The sequence below is a fragment of the Oncorhynchus nerka genome, unplaced genomic scaffold, assembly GCF_034236695.1.
Source record: "Oncorhynchus nerka isolate Pitt River unplaced genomic scaffold, Oner_Uvic_2.0 unplaced_scaffold_1185, whole genome shotgun sequence".
Taxonomy (NCBI): domain Eukaryota; kingdom Metazoa; phylum Chordata; class Actinopteri; order Salmoniformes; family Salmonidae; genus Oncorhynchus; species Oncorhynchus nerka.
Genome location: NW_027040152.1, coordinates 37,915 through 60,218, shown reverse-complemented (window position 1 = coordinate 60,218; position 22,304 = coordinate 37,915). Strand labels below are relative to the sequence as shown.

Here is a 22,304-nt window from a genome sequence, read left to right as displayed (position 1 = left end):
ACAAGGCTTATTGTACATGGTCAGGTTTAAATGTAGCCTTTGGTCTCTGACTGATGAGATGGAGGATCAAGACCTTGGTTTTTCCAGCTACTCAGCATAGCTCTGTGTGAGGAGGAGCAGGGGAAGGCACTGAGCTGGAATGAAATGAGTGGAGAAAGGAGGGAGGGAAGGATGGCTCTGATGAAGAGCAAGCAGCCCTTAGTGTGCCTTTTTAACGAGAGGGCCAGGAGTTGACAAGGACACTCCTTACTTCCTCCCTTTGTGCCTTCATTCTTGTCTCTGAAGTCGGTTCTAAACCCCCCCCACCCCCCTGTTATTCAGCCCGTGGTTCCGCTCCTATCGTAGGCCACTTCTCTGACTAAGCACCACCCTTTCCAAGATGTCTGAGTCTTTTTCTTAGCCTTGAATGACATGTTGGCTAGTCATTGATTGTCAGATGGGTTCGGTAACATTTAGGGACAGTTGGAGGGATTGGTTTCCTTGTATTCCACGTGTCGCCTTCATTAATCTGTAACTCTGCATGAGTAACTACCAGAATGGCTAATCTCAATGTAGCCAACCTTCAATAGATCAGTCTGTTTGTACAGCTGACAAGACATGGGGAGGCCTTGCAGCTGCGCAGTACTTGGCTTCAGGCTTAGTGGCGTCCCAGGTTGAGTGAAGACGTGGCTAGACAGAAGGCTGTGGACTTTGGTGGCCAGACAGAAGGCTGTGGACTTTGGTGGCCAGACAGAAGGCTGTGGACTTTGTGGGGACTCTGAATCATAATAAAATACGTCGGTCTACCCAGTGTTCTCTTAATGCCATAGACATTGCCTAGCCTGTACATCATTGACAATGGCTGACCATCACACTTCAGGTTTGCCTTCACTTTTCAATGTAGAGCACCTTCCATAGAATGACTATGAAAAGAATAGATGTGGTTATAAATGTAGCCCTGTGCTGCTCTCAGGAGATGGATGGAGGAGATGCGTCACTGACTAATCTGTGTCAAGACGACGTGTATAGGACACAGCACAGGCCTCTCTGCTCCCTCCCTCCCCAGGGCCGTCCAAAACGGCTGCATGCTCTCCTTTTTGAAGTCTCATTTTATCATTGTTATTTCTGTTCAATATCTTTGTTATATTCCTATCCTGCTGGCTTATCCATGTCTTGCTGGTAGACAATACAAGCTAAACTCTCTGGCCCCCATCCTGCCTCCACTCAACAGATGGCCTGTATATGTTTGAGCTGCTTGTTTGAGTTTGTTTTCATGTAGGCTACATGTTTTTTTCTTCTCTCTTCATGCTGCACGCCCACGTTAGCCTAGCTGACGCTGATAAGAATCAATCCCAGAGCGTTGGTGTGTTGAGGCTGTACTCCCTACTGCTTGTTTTTGCCAAGCAGGAAAACAATGGTTAACTATTGCAGTCAGGCATTAGCTGTGTTAGGACTGCATGGAACTGACTAGACTTCCCCTTGGTGTGGTTGCCCGGTTATGTTTGCCTAACGTTGCAGATAGTTAGGCTCTGCCACAGTCAACTGTTATACTGTACAGCCTGTGGGTGCATTACCAGGGCTAGGTGATGTTGATGTATCGTGAGTGTTAAGGGCTTGAACACACCAATAGCGTTTGCCTGCTTAGAGCACTTTGCAACCAATTTTTTAAAATATTTTTTTAATATGTCGAATCTCACAAATGTCATCAGACATCAACAGCGTGCTGAACAATTAGTTGACGAATGGGAGATCCACATTTGTTTCAACGTGTGCGATCCTCTACTGATGTGGTGATGGGAGTAGAAGACTGGGAGGAAAGACCAGGAGAGACTGACGGTGATCAGAGGAAAGAAATGTGCAGCATTCCTTTGCTCTCTGTCTTTGATAAAGGGTCAGTATGGGAGGAATGTGACCCTGGAAGACTGGATAAACAGAGGGGGGCGGGGAGAGGGAGACTGAAGCTGACCGAGAGGAGTCTGGGGGGACTAATTTGTGGGGTACCTCACTCTAAAGTAGGAAACGGTGAAGTAAGGGTTGGGAAAGGGGAGGGTGTAGTGATGGAAGTCAGCTGTAGAGCTCTGAGGAGGGAGAAGAATGGTGCTACAGTCCTGGTTCCCTAACTTAGATCAGGGTTAATGTGCCATTTTAGGATTTCTCATAACCCTCTGTCAGCAGTGCAGTACAGCCTTTCTCAATACATTCTCAAACATCTACTTGCCCTAGCCTTTGTGTGCAGTAGACTGCATTGCCCCCAGTGTAGGTTAACATGCCTATAAAATAACTTTTTCCCCATTCTACAGCAGGTAAACCTCGCATTCAATAATGCTGGTATTTCGTAAGAATAGCTTTATGATGGCAGGCACTGTAAGGGAACTTGCCACCTGTAAACCCCCAAGATTTCACAAACTGCATTTCCAAATTATCCAAACAGAAACTCTGCCAACAAACAAAGCTCATAAGTATGGTAACGTGGAAAAAAATCCCAAACTTCTAACCTTTTTGAGTGTGTGCTGTTTTGCAAAGTTGAGTATGTAAACAAAACGTTGCCATTTGTTGTCAAATGTTTAATTTTTATTTCTACCCTAGGGAGTAAAGGAAAGTTTTAGGCTAACGACCCTGGCGGTGGTGGGAAAGCGCAACGCTCCCGTTGGAACGTTCAGATAAGGGCCTTCCCTTTTCTCTACCTCTGTGTATAGCTAAACATAAGGAACGCCCGTCCCTCACCCCCACTGGATTCTGGTAATACTTGTCTAGTGTCTCCATGTGGGTTACACCATGGAACTGACTTCAATGACTTAGAGATGTTGTTCATGAGCTGTGAACCGGTCCTGTTTGTGCCTGCCTGCAAGCCATGTCGCTCACCGCTGGCATTGTGGTTGTTTTACACAAGCCTTGTAAACAAGATTCAAGACTGAACATTGTGTTTATGCCTTTAACCCCAAAGTATTTAAACTTTTAGTCCCTTGAATGTTCTCCAACATTTTTGAATGTTGGAGGTTCCTCAGGCCTCATTATGTATCAGTCTATTAGCCTCCCACTCTGACGTGCTCCTCGTCCCTAGAAACCGAATGTTGCGAAACGCATTGTTTTTGAAGATTTTCTTCCAAGTATGTAATCAATGAAGTCTGTCCCAAAACCACATATTTAAATGAGATGGTCAGCACATGTTGCACATTACCATGAATATACAGTTGAAGTCAGTTTACATACACCTTAGCCAAATGCATTCAAACTCAGTTTTTGACAATTCCTGACATTTAATTCTAGTAAAAATTCCCTGTCTTAGGTCAGTTAGGATCACCACTTTATTTTAAGAATGTGAAATGTCAGAATAGTAGAGAATGATTTCCGCTTTTATGTCTTTCATCACATTCCCAGTGGGTCACAAGTTTACATTCCCTCAATTAGTATTTGGTAGCATTGCCTTTAAATTGTTTAACTTGGGTCAAACGTTTTGGGTAGCCTCCCACAATAAGTTGGATGAATTTAGTCCCATTCCTCCTGACAGAGCTGGTGTAACAGTCAGGTTTGTTGGCCTCCTTGCTCAGACATGCTTTTTCAGTTCTGCCCACAAATTTTCTATAGGATTGAGGTCAGGGCTTTGTGATGGCCACTCCAATACCTTGACTTTGTCCATAAGGCCATTTTCCCATAACTTTGGAAGTATGCTTGGGGTCATTGTCCATTTGGAAGACCCATTTGCGACCTAGCTTTGACTTCCTCACTGATGTCTTGAGATGTTGCTTCAATATATCCTCACAATGCCATGTATTTTGAAGTACACTAGTCCCTCCTGCAGCAAAGCACCCCCACAACATGATTTTGCCACCCCCGTGCTTCACGGTTGGGATGGGTGTTCTTCGGCTTGCAAGCCGTCCCCTTTCTCCTCCAAGCATAACGATGGTCATTATGGCCAAACGGTTCTATTTTTGTTTCATCAGGCCAGAGGACATTTCTCCAAAAAGTACTATCTTTGTCCCCGTGTGCAGTTGCAAACCGTCGTCTGGCATTTTTGTGGTGGTTTTGGAGCAGTGTCTTCCTTGCCTTTCAGGTTGTCGATTTCATAGGACTCGTTTGACTGTGGATATAGTTACTTTTGTACTTGTTTCATCCAGCATCTTCACAAGGTCCTTTGCTGCTGTTCTGGGATTGATTTGAGCTTTTCACACCAAAGTACGTTCATCTCTTGGAGACCGAACGCATCTCCTTCCTGAGCGGGATGACTGCTGCGTGGTCCCATGGTGTTGTTACTTGCGTACTATTGTTTGTACCGTTGAATTTGGTAGATGTTTGTAAATTGCTCCCAAGGATTAACCAGACTTGTGTAGGTCTACAATTTTTTTTTTGAGGTCTTGGCTGATTTCTTTTGATTTTCCCAGGATGTCAAGCAGAGAGGCACTAAGTTTGAAGGTAGGCCTTGAAATACATCCACAGGTACACCTCCAATTGACTCAAATGATGTCAATTAGCCTATCAGAAGCTTCTAAAGCCATGACATCATTTTCTGGAATTTTCCAAGCTCTTTAAAGGCACTGTCAACTTAGTGCATGTAAACTTCTGACCCACTGGAATTGTGGTACAGTGAAATAATCTGTCTGTAAACAATTGTTGGAAAAACTACTTGTCATGCATAATGTCCTAACCGATTTGCCAAAACTATAGTTTGTTTAACAAGAAATGTGTGGAGTGGTTGAAAAACCTATTTTAATGACTGTTCTAAGTGTATGTGAACTTTCGACTTCAACTAAGTTTTACAGCACTGTAAGTTACGATTTTTTTTAGAGACCTTCTTGGCTGGAGAGGGAGTGCGCCCTTTAATTTGATTTAGCATCCGTAGCGGTTGCCTGAATAGTGGGGCCTTGTTGAGATAAGCGTGTTTTATGTTGACCTGACTTAACCTGAGCACTCCATGTTGTAGAGGAAACATTGGTGACCCCGGCATTCCTCAGGCATTACATCAAGGCAAACGGCCAGGGACCAGACCTCTCTGACAGACATCAACTCACAACCCAACAAACTTTCTGGGCAGTGGCTAGCTTTAGATCAGAACAACCCATGGGTATTGTGGATATAGATTGCCGCGAAGGTGAAATAAAATGTCATGCCCACATTCTTGTTTTGGGGATAGATATTGCTTTGTAGTGTAAGGGAAGTCTTTGTTAACTTGGCTCAGTATATGTCAGGACTGTTGCTCATTTACGTCAGGTTTGTTTGTTGGTTGCGGTCTAACTAAATAGAATTGGTACTACAACTAAATGCTCTATTTCCCAGCCCTAACCAACTTCCGGGTCTCTTTCCACAGCAACCATGGCGACGGACGCAGACAAGTTCCTGTACGTGGACCGCAACATGGTCAACAACCCTCTGGCCCAGGCAGACTGGGCCACCAAGAAGCTGGTGTGGGTGCCGTCGGAGCGGCTGGGCTTCGAGGCGGGATCTGTGAAGGAGGAGCGAGGTGAAGAGTGCCTGGTGGAGCTGGCAGACTCTGGCAAGAAGGTGAAAGTCAACAAGGATGACATCCAGAAGATGAACCCGCCCAAGTTCAGCAAGGTGGAAGACATGGCCGAGCTCACCTGCCTGAACGAGGCCTCTGTGCTGCACAACCTCAAGGAGAGATATTACTCTGGCCTCATCTACGTGAGTATTATATACAAGGCACACACTGAACTGAAGGACACATTCCCAGCCTGTAGAACCTGAAAAATAAATTCTGATACTACAGCACATTGAAGGACCTCACCTCATTGTATGATACATGTGTCAATCATTACTCTGTGTTCATGTGAACACTCCTGACTCACTCTTGCCCCCCCATACGAGAGCTGATTTTTAAAAAAACATTTAAGCTGTTATCTAAGGTCTTGCTTAATGCTGGTTATGAAAGCACTGTCTGCTCATGTCACGACTTGGCCTGGTTCCAAACCAGGTAGTCCTCCTTTCCTGCCCCATTAAGCCAATTGTGTCAGATGACCCATTATGTGCAGGTTGCCATCCCAAATGAAAGGCTGTAATGTTTACCAAACATACGAGTATGTTCAGTCCTCCCTTTCTGGCTCCCTTCCCTCTCTTACTCGCTCCTTCTGTGTTTGGAGTACTGCTATAAACAGGAATCTGCAGGGAACAATACTCTCCTAGGGGGGGGGGGTGGAGAGTAAAGCTGTTCAGAGTTGAGTTTTAAATGGAGATGGAATGTAAATCGTGCTCCAATTATTGTTCCCCCATAATGCCATTTATCCCTCTGTCCACGACGGAGTGAATTGGTGCCTGCTACATTGGGATTTGACCCGGTCAAGTCAACACACCCTGGCCCTCTTGGGGTTTGGGTCCTGCCGTGTTGTGCGCCACTGAACCGGGTACCCATCTGAACCCCCCCCCCCCCCTTGGGAGAGGCAACTAAGACAACTACCAGACCAGAAGCAAGGGCAATGGGGAGTGGAGGACAGGAATGTAGCTGAGAGGGAAGGAAATAGTAATATGGAGGGCTGATGAACGAAAGTGAAGTGGGGAGGAGAGCTGCTCCAGATGCCCATACCAAGATGAGGGGAGGCTTTAGATAGGTATAATGAAAGGGACAGAGGGGGTGGGGTGAAATTACTTCGGATGATGTCACTGTTTGGTAGAAGGTCTTGGTGATTGTGAAACATGACTGATCAAGCCCAGCCTCTGGCTGTAGTCAGGGAGGGAAATAAAGTATGGAGCTGGTGTTGACGAGAGACTTGGAGAGGGTTAGATTCAGAAAATAATGTTCACTATGATTTCCCCATATACATCTGTCCAGTCTTGTTCTTGACTGTAGACCATCAGTTGTAAAATATACAGTCAGTTTAAACTATTACATTGGCAGGTGGGAGTGATTTCTACTGCAGTCTCTCATTGATATCGACAGAATTCTAATTGCAGTGACATCTCAAGACTGGCCTAAATCCAATGTAAGAAGACCAGTCAAGTCCGACTGTATAATCCCTAGTGTTCTTGGTTCAGGACATGGATAGAGGAGCGCATGTATGTTCAGTAGCCAATATTAATAAGTGTTTCTCTTTGTATCACAGACATACTCTGGGCTCTTCTGTGTGGTTATAAACCCCTATAAGAATCTGCCCATCTACTCAGAAGAGATTGTGGATATGTACAAGGGCAAGAAGAGGCATGAAATGCCCCCCCATATTTATGCCATCACTGACACGGCCTACAGGAGCATGATGCAGGGTAAGCCAAGGTCCTTATTATACCACAACATCGTAGTAAGTAACCTAGCAAATGTATTCAGATAAGGCTAATGAGTAAAACTGTAGTATTATTGGTAGTATTTTAACATCCATGTTTAGTAAGATAATTTGTCTGAAGATATGAATCTGTTCAGACTCCTCCCAGGCACACTTGGATCTGAAAGTCTGCATTTAAGTAGTGAAGCGTTAGCCTTGATTTCTGAGGGTTCCTGCCTTCCATAACCAAGGCCATTAGTCAGTCTGTAAGGGTATGTAGTCTACATGTAGTCTACATGCAGTACATTCTCAGTACTCTCTTTCCCAGACCCATTACCTTGATGTGTTGTCAGGCTTGTCCATTCACTCCCTCTTGTCTTGTTAGTCCATGGTTGGCCCCCATTTAAGTAAAGGGAGTCATTTAACTCTAGAGGAGAGGGAGGGAGTTACCGTGCAGTATGGGGATGGTTAAGTGGCTTGTTGGTTAAAAGGCATCACCCTTTCCATTCATAGGAAGCCGGATATTGATTTCCTGTGACCAATGCGCTTCCTGTTTCAGAGACAAAAATGTGGTGCATGTGCTCCTGAGATAGCAAATACACACTGTAGAATTCACATTTTATATGAAGCCAGCTGGCAACAACATACTTTAGTTGTTCTGACAATGGAACTGAAGTTCCTCTGCACCACAAGCACCCATGAAGGGCTGCAAGTAATAGCAGTAACTATTCTGTCACTATTGAATTCAACTGTCCCCTCATGTTATTCAATCCAACTTAATGCATGTAATATGGACCTTTTTTTTTAAATCTTGGCCCCACCTCTTTTCACAGACCGTGAAGACCAGTCCATTCTTTGCACGTGAGTCTTGAGCATAACTCTATGAACAGCAACTCTTGGTCTCAACATGACCTTGAAATATCAGTGTTTGGTGTGATATTGCTGACAACCGATTTAAGGAAGTCACTTTTTTGCTTCTGTCCTCCTTCCTCCTTTTCTCTTCCACAGAGGAGAGTCTGGTGCTGGGAAGACTGAGAACACCAAGAAGGTCATTCAGTATCTGGCCCATGTGGCCTCTTCCCACAAGACCAAGAAAGACCAGGTCAGTCATCTACTCTACTATTCTCTCTCATAATTGCCTCTACTCTCTTTCCTATTCCTTTTTTTCTTTCTCTTCACCATGCTCTCACACTCTGCGTGGGCCTGGTTTCCTATGGTCCTTTATCAGCTCGGAACCAGGCTTTTCCGAGTCCTCAATGCTCAACTACTTGTACTGTGATTGTATGTGTGTTTGAGAAATAGTGTTGCCAGTGATACTTAACATTACATCATTGTCAAGCCATCGCCATATTGTTCCAGGTCTTGGATAGGTGCTGCTTCTACATCAGTCACATCGCTCTATGGTGCCATAGAGGACCTCTAAATAAGGGTGGGCCAGTCTTGGTTCTTTAAGACTGACCGTAGCACTGCAGGAGGTAGATTAAACTCCCTTGGTAGCTGGTTCATAGTGTCATATCTAAACCACAGTGGACTGACTATATTATTCCTCATGTTGACATTCCTCCTCCAGCGGCTGAGCTGAATCAGTGACCTCCGGTCAACTCTATAAAGCCATGAGACAAAATATAACCCTGCAGTGCTGTAGTTGGCCACCCCTGTGATAGATGCAGCTGTGACTACAGGGTTCAAGAGAGGCCCAGTCTTTTCTGAAAGCGGACCAGTATCTGTATCTATAATTCCTTTGAGGTTGTGTGTTTCTCTTTTCCCATCAACAGACCAGCTCGTTCCTGTCACATGTGAGTTACCCCCCCCCCCCCCCCCCCACATCACCCCCTTCCTTCCTCTCCCATCACACATCTCTGGATCTCCTCCTCCACACCCTTCCTCCCTCTCCTTGGCTCTTGCGCTATCTCTCCTTCCTCCCCCGTGCTGCTGGAGCGTGCTCTGTGGTGGGCTAGTGGGTCACTTGGAAGTGTAGGTCACATGACCAGTGTCCTTCCAGAGGAAGGAATGTTCTTTATTAAAGGGAAATTGCCATTTTGAATTCAGCCAGACAAAACCGAGAGCGCATCCCTTTTTGTATTGTTGATTTGATCTTCTTTTAAATACTATGTTTAAAGATATTTAATGAGTAAACCAGCTCTGCAGTTTGACAAGTCTGGCTGAATTTTGCATAACGCTGTTGATCCTTTGTTTTCCCCCTGGTGGTTCCAGAAGTGTGATTGATGCGTTCACCTGTGTGTGAGACTCCATGTCTGCTTGCTGTGTGTGTGTGTTCCAGTGTGTCTGTTCAGAGATCTGGTCAATGTTCTCTCACAGCTCCCTCTCCATTTCTCACTCTTTGTCCACACCATTTTAAAGATCTCTGGACAAACTCACTGAGTTGCTGTGTGCATTGTGACGCCAGTGGACTAGTTGTATAAGTGTGTGTTCGTTCACTGGGGATGCTTCATACCAGTCAACAGATTCATTATTCCCTGCTCCTTACTACCGTTTAAAGCCTGATAGTGGTGTAATGTATAGGATTGGTTTTACACTAACATTGTCCTTGAAGATTCAGTGTAAAAGGTTCAGTGAGCTCCTCAGATTGATAACATTGACAAAGCCACTACTATAGCAGCTTCATTTTTAACATTTTGAGTCATTTTAGCAGACACTCTTATCCAGGAAGAGTTACAGGAGCAATTAGTGTTAGTGCCTTGCTCAAGGGGACACTGACAAATGTTACACCTAGTCGGCTCGGGGATTCCAACCAGCAACCTCTTAACTGCTAGGCTATGTAAGAATATTAGTTTGAGGTCTGTATTTTTATTGGGTGGATTGAAGTGATTTCCACCCAATATGTGCCAAGCTCCTCACATGTTGACACCGCCTCAGCTGTAACAGACTCTTGAAGGTTATCAGTAGGCTTTCCTGTCCATGTATATATCCTTTTAAAATTGAAGTTCACTGTAGTATTACTAATGACATGTTAGATGGAGTCATGTGCATGGATCCACCTGTACAACAACAGTCTGAAGTAGAGCTCAGTGTGAAATATGTACAGATTTCTGACTGTAGGGGTTGTGTATACTTAATGTCAGTGTAGTGAATATTGACAGTCAGTTCTCTGCATGGGGTCTGGGGGTTACTCTGGGTGAAGGGTTACTGATGAGGGCCACAGGGTTGTCCATTGGGTGTCAAGGTGTGGGCACTAACACTGCGCTGTGTGTGGGGTATTGTGTACTTGTGTATGTTCCCGTGTGTCGTGATATTCAATGGTCTGCATGAAGTTTTTTTATTTTCTCCATAAGTAAGGTAATGCAGTTGTGTGAATTCTTATGACTAATGATTAAATGATGGGTGTGAAAAGGGAACATCCAAACACAAATCAAATGTTTAAACACCTGAAATCCTCATAATTAAGTGAAACTAAAGTACATTTAAAGCAGATGACTGTAGTTCTCACAATGCATGACTACGAATCATCCATTGGAATCACCAAAGGTATTCAGTTTGAGCCCACTGCTGAGAAATGACAAATGGCATGTGCTGTTAGTGTCACTATAGAATTTGCACTAATCTAGATGTGTCCTTATAAGGAGGTGGTGGTTTAAAGAATCCAATGGGATAAAGTCATTGGTTGATGGAGCGGTTCTGTGTTTGTCCTCTAGGGGGAGCTGGAGAAGCAGCTGCTGCAAGCTAACCCCATCCTGGAGGCCTTTGGAAACGGAAAGACTGTGAAGAACGACAACTCATCTCGATTCGTAAGATCTTTTTTTTAAATCTCTTAGTGCTTGTGGTTTGACTTCAATTTATTTATTTTTTCTGTTGGACAAGTATTTCCTGCTTCCTTAGTCATTCACTGTTCTCTCTCTCTCCCAGGGAAAATTCATCAGGATTAACTTCGATGTCAACGGATACATCGTGGGGGCCAACATTGAAACCTGTATCCTTCATACTATGTTAATTACAATGAAATTCACTCCCTCATTTGAAATATACAATAATTTGGGGTCCTGAGTTGCGCAGCGGTGTAAGGCACTGCATCTCAGTCCTAGAGGCGTCACTACAGACACCGTGGTTCGAATCCAGGCTGTATCATAACCAGCCGTGATTGGAAGTCCCATAGGGCGGCTCACAATTGTTCTTAACTAACTTGCCTAGTTATATAAAAATTCCTTAGGCTATAGATTGAAGTGTAGTTTAACTCCAGACATTTCTCTGTTAGTCTTTCCAGTAAACTAGTAAGTCACACACACTTGCCCCGGCCAGCAGAAGCTCACAATCCAGTCTGAATGAGTGGCTCCTTGACGGTCTAACCACCAGACCTGCTGGAGAAGTCCCGTGCCATCCGCCAGGCCAAAGACGAGAGGACCTTCCACGTCTTCTATTACATGCTCACTGGTGCTGGAGACAAACTGCGCTGTAAGCCTCCTTCGTTATCACTTTTATCAAGTACTGCTAACTGCATATCAGATGTAATAACTCTGTGCTCCCCTCAGCCGAGCTGTGTCTGGAGGGCTACAACAACTACCGCTTCCTGGTCAATGGAAACGTGACCATCCCTGGCCAGCAGGATAAGGACCTGTTCACCGAGACCCTGGAGGCCTTTAGGATCATGGGCATTCCAGAGGATGAGCAGATTGGTGAGGGGGAGGACGGGACACACTACCCTCTCACTGGTTTACTTTGGGGGGGTGTGACTCTAACCTCTGGTCTCCTCATGCAGGTCTGCTGAAGGTGGTGTCTTCCGTGCTCCAGCTGGGCAACATGAGCTTTAAGAAGGAGCGCCATTCAGACCAGGCCTCCATGCCTGACGACACGGGTACAGCAAACCTTTATGTGGGCTGGTTTGATCATGACAAGGAGATCCTAGTATCTGTCAATTACACTCTACTGACCAGCAGATTATACACTTCAGTCCACCAGAATTATTTTTGGTTTCAAAGTCTAGTTCCATGCACTGTTGTAGGCATCAAACTGTTATTCCCTGGGGGGGGGGTCCCTCACTCCCTCTCAACACTAACTCTCATCTCTCTGTCCCCATCCCTCCCTGTCACAGCTGCTCAGAAGGTGTGTCACCTGATGGGCATGAGCGTGACAGACTTCACCCGTGCCATCCTGTCCCCTCGTATCAAGGTGGGCAGGGACTACGTACAGAAGGCCCAGACCCAGGAACAGGCTGAGTTTGCAGTGGAGGCCCTGGCCAAGGCCACCTACGAGAGGATGTTCCGCTGGCTGGTGATGAGGATCAACAAGGCCCTGGACAAGACCAAGAGACAGGGAGCCTCCTTCATCGGCATCCTGGACATCGCTGGCTTTGAGATCTTTGAGGTAAACTGGAGTGGGGGAAAGACTAACGCGATTACAATGTTTTGAGCAAGACCCAGAGGGTATATTTGTTAAAAGCGATTTCCTCTTCTCTCGCCATCTCCACTTATCTAGTAAGACAGAATGGGGGTGAAATTGGGTGGATGCCTACAGGGAATTTATTTTCACCTGTCTAGTTCTTTCACATCACTGCAGACTAGGAAAAGGGGACAAATACACTTGAGCCTCTTAGTTTTTGTTCATGATGGTGAATGTACTTTCTGACTTTCTTTCTCCTCTAGCTGAACTCATTTGAGCAGCTGTGCATCAACTACACCAACGAGAAGCTGCAGCAGCTGTTCAACCACACCATGTTCATCCTGGAGCAGGAGGAATACCAGAGGGAGGGCATCGAGTGGAGCTTCATCGACTTCGGCCTGGACCTGCAGCCCTGCATCGACCTGATTGAGAAGCCTGTGAGTCTGACCCTTTGTATCTCCCTACCTTTAATCATGTACTGTATACTCCCTTTCTCTCTCACTCTTCCCTGTATGTAACTCCTGTTAACCTCTCACTTCCTAGTCTCATCCCTTTCTCCCAATCCTCTCTCATCTCTCCACCTGCCACCTCCCTTTCTCTTCCTCCTCCATCTCTTTCAGTTCAGTCCCATGCTATGCTGCACCTCCAGGCTCCCTGGTCTCTGTAAGCCTTGTTCTCTGCTCTCCCTCAGGCTAGCCCCCCTGGTATCCTGGCCCTTTTGGATGAGGAGTGCTGGTTCCCCAAAGCCACTGACAAGAGCTTTGTGGAGAAGGTCCTGCAGGAGCAGGGCACCCACTCAAAGTTCCACAAGCCCAAGAAACTGAAAGATGAGGCTGACTTCTGCATCATTCACTATGCCGGGAAGGTAAACGGACCAGTAATGAAGGCGAAGTTTAGACTCTGCTTAAACTGTGTGCACTTGGACATCATGTCCCAGGCAAACCTTGTGTAATACTATTGTCTATGTTGTGCGTCTCCTCAGGTGGACTACAAGGCTGACGAGTGGCTGATGAAGAACATGGACCCTCTGAACGACAACGTGGCCACGCTGCTCAACCAGTCCACTGACAAGTTTGTGTCTGAACTGTGGAAGGATGGTGAGTGCAGCAAATGATGAGTTAGCAACCAGTAAGAAGAACAGACTTAAGTGGATTAACCTTCATGCTGGGAATTGCTGCCATGTTTTCAGTGAAGGGTCTCTTCCTGTCTCATATCCACTGTTCTCTCTTGTCTCGTATCCAATGTCTGGTGTCTGGACCTTTGTTCTTACCGATCACTCTGTTTTGGTTTCTATCCATCTGCTCCTCTGTACGACCCGTTTTCGTCTGTTATTCTCCCTCTTACTGGGTCTCAGAGGTACAGAGGTCTCAGAGAGCCTATTTTTATCAGCGTTTTCCTTTTCTCCACTCAGATTCAGGTGACTGTTTTTTTTTTCATTTGTCTCCTTTATTTACTCCAATTCTGCTCGTCCTTCTGTTCACACTAATATGAACCTTTCCATCTTCTCAGCATCAACTGCCTATGTTTTTAGCCTGTCTTCATACCCTGTTTTCCCTGTGGCTCAATGTTGATTTACCATATATATTTACAAGGGGTTGTAATGACTGCCCCCCCCAGCTCTGTGTGCAGTGAGATCTACCACTTGCTGCACTTTCATTGGACTCTCCTTCTCCCTCTGTGTAATAGTGTGGTTTGGGACCCCTGGTGTTGCTCATGGGTACTGCAGCAATGGGTATATACTGCATGGGTTTGGTTCCGTCGTCACCAATAAAGACATGCACAGTTTGTCACAAAACATTGATTTCCACATAGTATGTCGGTTCGCAACACATTTGACATATTAAGATGGTCGCATAGTGTAAGCAGTTACGTACACACACACACTTCACTCACTGCATCGAGTTGCGTCTCATTCTAGTGTGATTTTCCCCCCCACGCTTCACTGGCATTTTGACCCCTCTCATTCCCCAAATCCCCCTTCCTACTGTGTTTGTCCTCTCTGCATTGACCCAGTATTGTGGTGTCACTGGTTTTGAACCTGTCACTCATCTCTCACCATCCCCCATGGAGAGATGGGATCCCCCCCATCGCCATTATACTCTGCTTCATGTGTTTTATGTTGTGGTTTGTTTTCACTGTGTGGAGTTTACCTGGTTAGATATTAAAAAATGGTGAAAGCCTCTTGTCTCACGTCACCCTTTCTCCTCCTCTTTTTCTTCTCTCTTCCCCCTCTCAGTGGATCGTATCGTGGGCCTGGATAAGGTTGCAGGGATGTCTGAGATGCCTGGTGCCTTTAAGACCCGTAAAGGCATGTTCCGCACGGTGGGCCAGCTTTACAAGGAGCAGCTGTCCAAGCTCATGGCCACTCTGAGGAACACCAACCCCAACTTCGTCCGCTGCATCATCCCCAACCACGAGAAGAAGGTACCAGTAGATCAACTCCACCAGTGAAAACATTCAAACAATAGTTTCTCTCAAGATGCCATCGAACACAGTACGCAACATAGACACCCACAGCTTATGTTAGTGGTGTTGGCAGCTTTATTTACATATCTAAACATGTCCCCTTTCTGTCCTCCCCTACAGGCTGGTAAGCTAGACCCCCACCTGGTTCTGGACCAGCTGAGGTGTAATGGTGTTCTGGAGGGGATCCGTATCTGCAGACAGGGCTTCCCCAACCGTATCGTCTTCCAGGAGTTCAGACAGAGGTACTGTGAACACTCTCATTGTGGCTGTATACAAATATGTCTGTATTTTCACCAGTTGCCCAACTTAACCTCATATTGTTGTTGCATCATGCTGTGTATGTTGCTTTTAGTGAGTTGAGTCCAACTGATGATCCCATGCATATACCTTTTCTCTCTCTATAAGGTATGAGATCCTCACACCCAACTCCATCCCCAAGGGCTTCATGGATGGCAAACAGGCCTGTGTGCTCATGGTAAGAGAGGGGCATTATTATCTTGTTCTACAACATTGTCACTCATTCAGAATGAAGAGATGAATATTGTCAGTTTAGCTGATTGTATACCTCACCCTCCTTCTGTCAGATCAAAAGCCTGGAGCTGGATCCCAACCTGTTCAGGATTGGTCAGAGTAAGGTGTTCTTCAGGGCTGGAGTGCTGGCTCACCTGGAGGAGGAGAGGGACATGAAGATCACGGACGTCATCATCAGCTTCCAGGCCTGGTGCAGAGGCTACGTGGCCCGCAAGTAAGGAGACCCCCTGACTCCAACTGTCTATCATATGGCTGCAGGGGAAACGTTCTGCTTCATGTCTTATAACTGTATTTGGATGATACCAAAGTGTTTCTCGCTCTCTCTCTGCTTGCTCTGCAGGGCCTTTGCCAGGAGACAGCAGCAGCTGACCGCCATGAAGGTGATCCAGAGGAACTGTTCTGCCTACCTCAAACTCAGGAACTGGCAGTGGTGGAGACTCTTCACCAAGGTACACATTATACTTATGCTAATGTTGTTCCTATACAATGCTACTCGACTCAGCCAAACCCCCGGGGAATACTGGCGTATAACTGCCTTTCTCTTCTCCTCTGAACTGTCCCCCTCCCCAGGTGAAGCCCCTGCTGCAGGTGAGCAGGCAGGAGGAGGAGATGCAGGCCAAGGATGATGAGTTGAGCAAGGTGAAGGAGAGGCAGGAGTATGCTGAGATACAGCTGCAGGAGATGGAGGTCAAACAGCACCAGGTAAGATGGAGGCCCTCCATCACTGAAACAGCCCTGAAGTGACATGTTGATCATTTTATAATGAAACAATAATTGCTCAAGTTAACTTGAAAATGCATTCATGAACCCGTAACACCATATTGTCTCTGTCTCCCCCAGTTGAGTGCTGAGAAGCAGGCCCTGCAGGAGCAGCTGCAGGCTGAGACAGAGTTGTGTGCCGAGGCTGAGGAGATGAGAGCCCGTCTGGCCGCTAAGAAGCAGGAGCTGGAGGAGATCCTTCATGACCTGGAGGCCAGAGTGGAGGAAGAGGAGGAGAGAGCCACACATCTGCAGACCGAGAAGAAGAAGATGCAGCAGAACATCACGGTGAGGACACACACACAAACCAACACACACTTTGTGTGCAGCATGGCAGGTACACACTGTACTAACTCTTTCCCCTCCTGTGTGTGTGTGTGTGTGTGTATAGGACCTGGAGCAGCAGTTGGATGAGGAGGAGGCTGCTAGGCAGCGGCTGCAGCTGGAGAAGGTGACCACAGACTCCAAGCTGAAGAAGATTGAGGAGGACGTCATGGTTCTTGAAGACCAGAACAACAAACTCATGAAGGTCCGTATACAACCAATTGGCAGACTGTTGTGTGGATGGATAGAATTGTGTTGTGAATTCCTGTTTGTCTGTGTGTCCCACAGGAGAAAAAGCTAATGGAGGAGCGTATCTCTGAGTTCACCTCTAACCTGACTGAGGAGGAGGAGAAGTCCAAGAGCCTTCAGAAACTCAAGAACAAACATGAGGCCATGATCACTGACCTAGAGGGTAGGTGGAGCACACACACATGTTGACCAAGTTGCTCTTATATCCTACTTAACACTTTCTCCTTCTCTATTAGACCGCCTGCGCAGGGAGGAGAAGGGCCGTCAGGAGCTGGAGAAGAACCGTCGTAAGCTGGAGGGAGATTCTACTGATCTCCTTGACCAGATAGCTGAGCTGCAGGCCCAGATCGCTGAGCTCCGCGCCCAGCTGGCCAAGAAGGAGGAGGAGCTGCAGGCAGCCCTGGCCAGGTGGGATCTCTACAAGATCTCTGCAATCACATGCATACATACATAGTGGCTTTAGTGTGATCACTCTGTAAATTGTATTTTCATGGCATAATGAATGTTATTACACCCTCCATTTTCCCTCTCGTCCCCTCAGGATTGAGGAGGAGGCAGCCCAGAAGAACTTGGCCCAAAAGAAGATCCGGGAGATGGAAGCCCAGCTATCTGAGCTGCAGGAGGACCTGGAGCTAGAGAGGGCCGCACGCACCAAGGCTGAGAAGAACCGCAGGGACCTGGGAGAGGAGCTGGAGGCCCTCAAGACTGAGCTTGAGGACACACTGGACTCCACCGCTGCCCAGCAAGAGCTCAGGTACTGACACCCGGAGGAGATTAGTTACGTAGTTGGCTACTGTGTTTCAATGAAACTGGTTTATTGTGAAATAAGATGACACATAGTGGATGCTATTTAGATGCCTTCATGTTGACCTTCTAGAAAAATGATTTCATGAGTTGATGACAATTCTCAGACTCAAATTCCGGTATGTTCCTTGTTTCCCAGTATTTAGCTTAGCTCACAATCTGACAATTTCCAATTCCCTCTTTCCTTTGTTTCTATACTTCTGTCTGTCAGGACAAAGCGTGAAACTGAGGTGAACCAGCTGAAGAAGGTTCTAGAGGATGAAGGCAAGGTCCACGAGCAGCAGGTGGTGGAGATGAGACTGAAACATAGCCAGGCCTTTGACGAGCTCAACGAGCAACTGGAGCAGGCCAAGCGAGTGAGTTATTTATATATACATACACACACACACCCTCAAGAATTCCTGTGTATTACAGCATCTGTACATGCACTGACCCCTGGTGTTCTGCTCTCCCTTAACAGAACAAGGTGTCGGTGGACAAGACTAAGCAGGCCCTGGAGAGTGAGCGTAACGAGCTGGCCATTGAGCTGCAGACCCTGATGCAGGGGAAGGGAGACTCTGAGCACCGCAGGAAGAAGGCTGAGGGTCAGGTCCAAGAGCTACAGGTCAAACACGGAGAGAGCGAGCGCCAGAGGATTGAGCTGGCAGAGAGAGTGGCCAAGATGCAGGTACAGTACTATTAATCTCCTTTCAGGTACGATTTGGAGCATATGGCCTGTACACTAGCTGGAAGGCCCATTTTGGTTCTTGTGTTCCTCCCCAGGCTGAGTTGGAGACTGTCAATGGCTTGCTCAGTGAGGTGGAGGGTAAGTCCATCAAAGCGTCCAAGGACTGCTCTTCTGTGGAGTCTCAGCTGCAGGATGTGCAGGTATAGTACTCCATAGACTACAACAGATCCAAGTATTCAATATTGCACTAGATTTGTCATGGTTGTAAAAGCTCAGTCATTAAGCTGCTATAACTGTGCCGGTCTTTCTCTTCTACCTACAGGAGCTGCTCCAGGAGGAGACTCGTCAGAAGCTGTCCATGGGCACTCGTCTGCGTCAGCTGGAGGATGAACAGAACACTCTGAGAGAACAGCTGGAGGAGGAGGAGGAGGGCAAGAGGAATGTGGAGAAGCAGCTGCTCACCGTGCAGGCTCAGGTAGACACACTTACAGCAAGATACACCTTAAAATTGGATTGATGCAAATGTGCTATTAGAATGTTTTTGTTCAACACATCACTAGAACCATAAACCGCACCACAGAATGTTTGAGTGACAAGCGGTGTCCCCCTATAGCTGGCAGAGATTAAGAAGAAGTCTGAGCAGGAGCAGGCTGTCTGGAGAGTGCTGAGGAGGGGAAGAAGAGGCTGCAGAGGGACCTGGAGGGGCTTGGCCAGCGGATGGAGGAGAAGTGCAGTGCCTTTGAGAAACTGGACAAGACAAAGACTCGTCTGCAGCAGGAGCTGGACGACATGGTGGTGGACCAGGACCACCTCAGACAGATCGTAACCAACCTGGAGAAGAAGCAGAAGAAGTTTGACCAGGTTAGTAGTAACACTAGCTAGGTTTCCATCCAATTTGTGACAGATTTTCATGCAAATATTCAAAACTCTGCATAAAAACAATATATGCATTTTACCAGCAGAGATGTTTCCATCAAATTGACTTGTTGTGAATCGAATAGGCTGTAGGTGATGACGTAGTGCACATAAAAATACCTTTTGTGGGTAAATGCCCATGTACCAAGGGAAACCAAGAAAGTTCCTTTAAATGGGTTTCCTTGGCATTTCAACTAATGGTTTTGTCCTAATTTTTTGGGGGGGTGTTCTATAACGAATGTGCCTGCTCTGGCCTTGATATGGGCGCTTTAGCCAACAGCTCGCAGATGCAGTGTGGGTAAGCTACCTACAAAAGGTTTTTATGGACATAAAAAGTTAAGATTTTATTTGTTAAATGGCAGCCTTGCATTGACCATGTCACTAGAATAAGTAAGACCCTCAATATTTATTGGAAAGGAGCATCAAGCTCATTACTGTGCACTTTCACCACCCTGTGAAATTCATCCCAACTTATTTAATCTAACCTAGTAAACTGCTTTCCTGAGTTGTAGTGGGAGGACCACACGTCATCGCGTTACTCCAAGTTTTCTTTGATATGATGGTTACTTTATCAATATTTGTGCATAAAAGCATTTCACCATTTCTCGCATTCCTCTATTTTACTTCTAGATGCTGGCTGAGGAGAAGACCATCTCATGCCGCTATGCTGAGGAAAGGGACAAGGCTGAGGCTGAGGCCAGGGAAAAGGAGACCCGGACCCTGGCTCTGACCCGCGAGCTGGAATCCCTCATTGACATGAAGGATGAGATGGACCGCGCCAACAAGCTGCTCCGTGCTGAGATGGAGGACCTGGTCTCCTCCAAGGACGACGTTGGCAAGAGTGTAAGACATCCTAGTGTCAATAAAGAAATTTTTTTGGGGGGGGTTGTTCTAGGTAGAAATCAATTCAAATCCTCTGTTTTCATACTGGTCCCAAATTCCTATTTCTCATCACAATCTTCACTATTCTCCTTCAGGTACATGAGCTGGAGAAGTCCAAGCGTGGCATGGATCAGCAGCTGGAGGAGATGAGAACTCAGCTGGAGGAGCTGAGGACGAGCTGCAGGCCACGGAGGACGCCAAGCTGCGTCTGGAGGTCAACATGCAGGCCATGAAGGCCCAGTACGAGAGAGACCTGGCAGGACGAGATGAGATGGGCGAGGAGAAGAAGAGACAACTGGTCAAACAGGTACACTAGTAGCTACAGGTTTGACTTTGTAGGTAGTGGTTTCTTAAGGTGTTATTTGTCCACTGCATGATGGGACATGTAGTCCAGTGATTGAAAGCTTGAATCTCTGGTCCTCAGGTGCGGGAGATGGAGTTGGAGTTGGAGGATGAGAGGAAGCAGCGATCTGTTGCCGTGGCAGCCCGTAAGAAGCTGGAACTGGACCTGAAGGAGCTGGAGGCAGCCATCGACATGGCCAACAAGAACCGTGATGAGGCCCTCAAACAGCTTAAGAAGCTCCAGGTAACAACCAATTAAATTATCACCAGCTTCTGACTAGTATGTTTTTATACCATGACCACATTCTACTCTAATCAAGATGCATGCAGATGGTGAATAGTTTGCTTGAAATATGCTTTGAACCTCTCCCTCTCCACCAGGCCCAGATGAAGGAGCTGCTGAGGGAGCTGGAGGACACTCGTATGTCCAGAGATGAGATCATGGCCCAGGCCAAGGAGAACGAGAAGAAGCTCAAGAGCATGGAGGCCGACATGATCCAGATGACAGAGGTCAGTCTGCGCTGCTGCCCCCTCACCTGACCATCTCACACTAGTCTCTCGTTTTATTCTCACCTGACACCTCGCCCTCCCAAACAATACAAAACCTACTTCTTTAACTCTTTATAAATCATACTGTGAAACTGTATTTGCACAAATCCTCCACTGGAATCATGATTAATGTGGAAAGTTATGAGAGCTTCTCAAGTTAGGATTTGGCCTACTCTCACGTACACACTTTGGTTCTGCCACTGACACCCCATCCCCCAGGAGCTGGCTTCTGCAGAGCGTGTAAAGAGACAGGCCCAGCAAGAGCGAGACGAGCTGCAGGATGAGATCAACAACCAGGCCGCCAAGAAGTAGGAACCATTTATTTTCTTTCATAACCTACTGTTTATCTCTGCTTCTAATGACCCAAATGTCTATCCCTTGCTCTTATCTCATCCTTTCTTTCCCACCTTTCCTCTTCCCCTCAGTGCTCTGATTGCAGAGGAGAAAAGGAGACTGGAGGCTCGTATCGCACAGCTGGAGGAGGAGCTGGAGGAGGAGCAGTGTAACACTGAGCTGGTCAACGATAGGCTGAAGAGAGCTCTGCTGCAGGTAGGACAGCCAAGGACGGCAAATGACTTTCATGCCCCATGTGTACAGACTGGGATAGTGTACTTGTAATGATAAGGTGGGTCAGGCAGTTTAACCCCCTGTCTCTGTTAGACTGACCAGATGACTGTGGAGCTGACGGCAGAGCGCAGTACCTCCCAGCGCCTGGAGGGGGCCCGCTCCCAGCTGGAGCGCCAGAACAAGGAGCTGAAGCTGAAGCTGCAGGAGCTGGAGGGAACTGTCAAGTCCAAGTACAAGGCCACTATTGCCGCCCTGGAGGCCAAGATCGCCCAGCTGGAGGAGCAGGTGGACATCGAGACCAGGTGAGTGGGTCTGAGCCTGACCTTAGACCACCTGCATCCTCCCTCAGATACCCTGCATCTCCTATGCTCTCCATAATGCAAAAAATAACTGAAATTGCAGCATGGGTGAGATCAGATGGTGAAAATCCCACAAGCCATGGAGAAGTTAAGTAGATGTTTCAGCCTGTCCATGTGACCCAAATGTTTCTTTCCACAGGGAGAGGCAGCAGGCGTCCAAGCTGGTGCGCCGCACAGAGAAGAAGCTAAAGGAGGTCGTCCTCGCGGTGGACGACGAGAGACGCAACACAGAGCAGTACAAAGACCAGGTCAGGACTCAAAACAAGCTTCAACACAATCCCAACAGCTTTACACCAGTAAACTTAGTCTCTATTTTCCCCTGTGTGATTCTATTTTGAATGTATGTGAATGATTTTAATGGAGTACATTTATATAAAG

General features: G+C 46.8%; 1 protein-coding gene across 1 annotated transcript; it reads left to right on the top strand.

The window, feature by feature from the left end:
* Positions 1-753: 753 nt before the first annotated feature.
* LOC115122609 (myosin-9-like) lies at positions 754-22,298 on the top strand. The gene is given in 41 exon segments (XM_065016001.1): positions 754-859; positions 5,282-5,616; positions 7,029-7,185; positions 8,015-8,042; positions 8,190-8,283; positions 8,957-8,977; positions 10,835-10,927; positions 11,046-11,109; positions 11,490-11,588; positions 11,666-11,809; positions 11,893-11,988; positions 12,226-12,497; positions 12,776-12,949; positions 13,204-13,377; positions 13,495-13,609; positions 14,749-14,936; positions 15,099-15,220; positions 15,384-15,453; positions 15,563-15,723; positions 15,850-15,958; positions 16,080-16,211; positions 16,350-16,556; positions 16,660-16,797; positions 16,881-17,004; positions 17,078-17,249; positions 17,383-17,595; positions 17,857-18,001; positions 18,106-18,312; positions 18,408-18,512; positions 18,635-18,787; positions 18,926-18,959; positions 18,962-19,173; positions 19,858-20,070; positions 20,205-20,274; positions 20,277-20,416; positions 20,534-20,695; positions 20,833-20,961; positions 21,220-21,308; positions 21,426-21,549; positions 21,661-21,869; positions 22,066-22,298. Coding segments are annotated over 41 exon segments (5,715 nt in total). The 5' UTR covers positions 754-837; the 3' UTR covers positions 22,265-22,298.
* Positions 22,299-22,304: the final 6 nt, after the last annotated feature.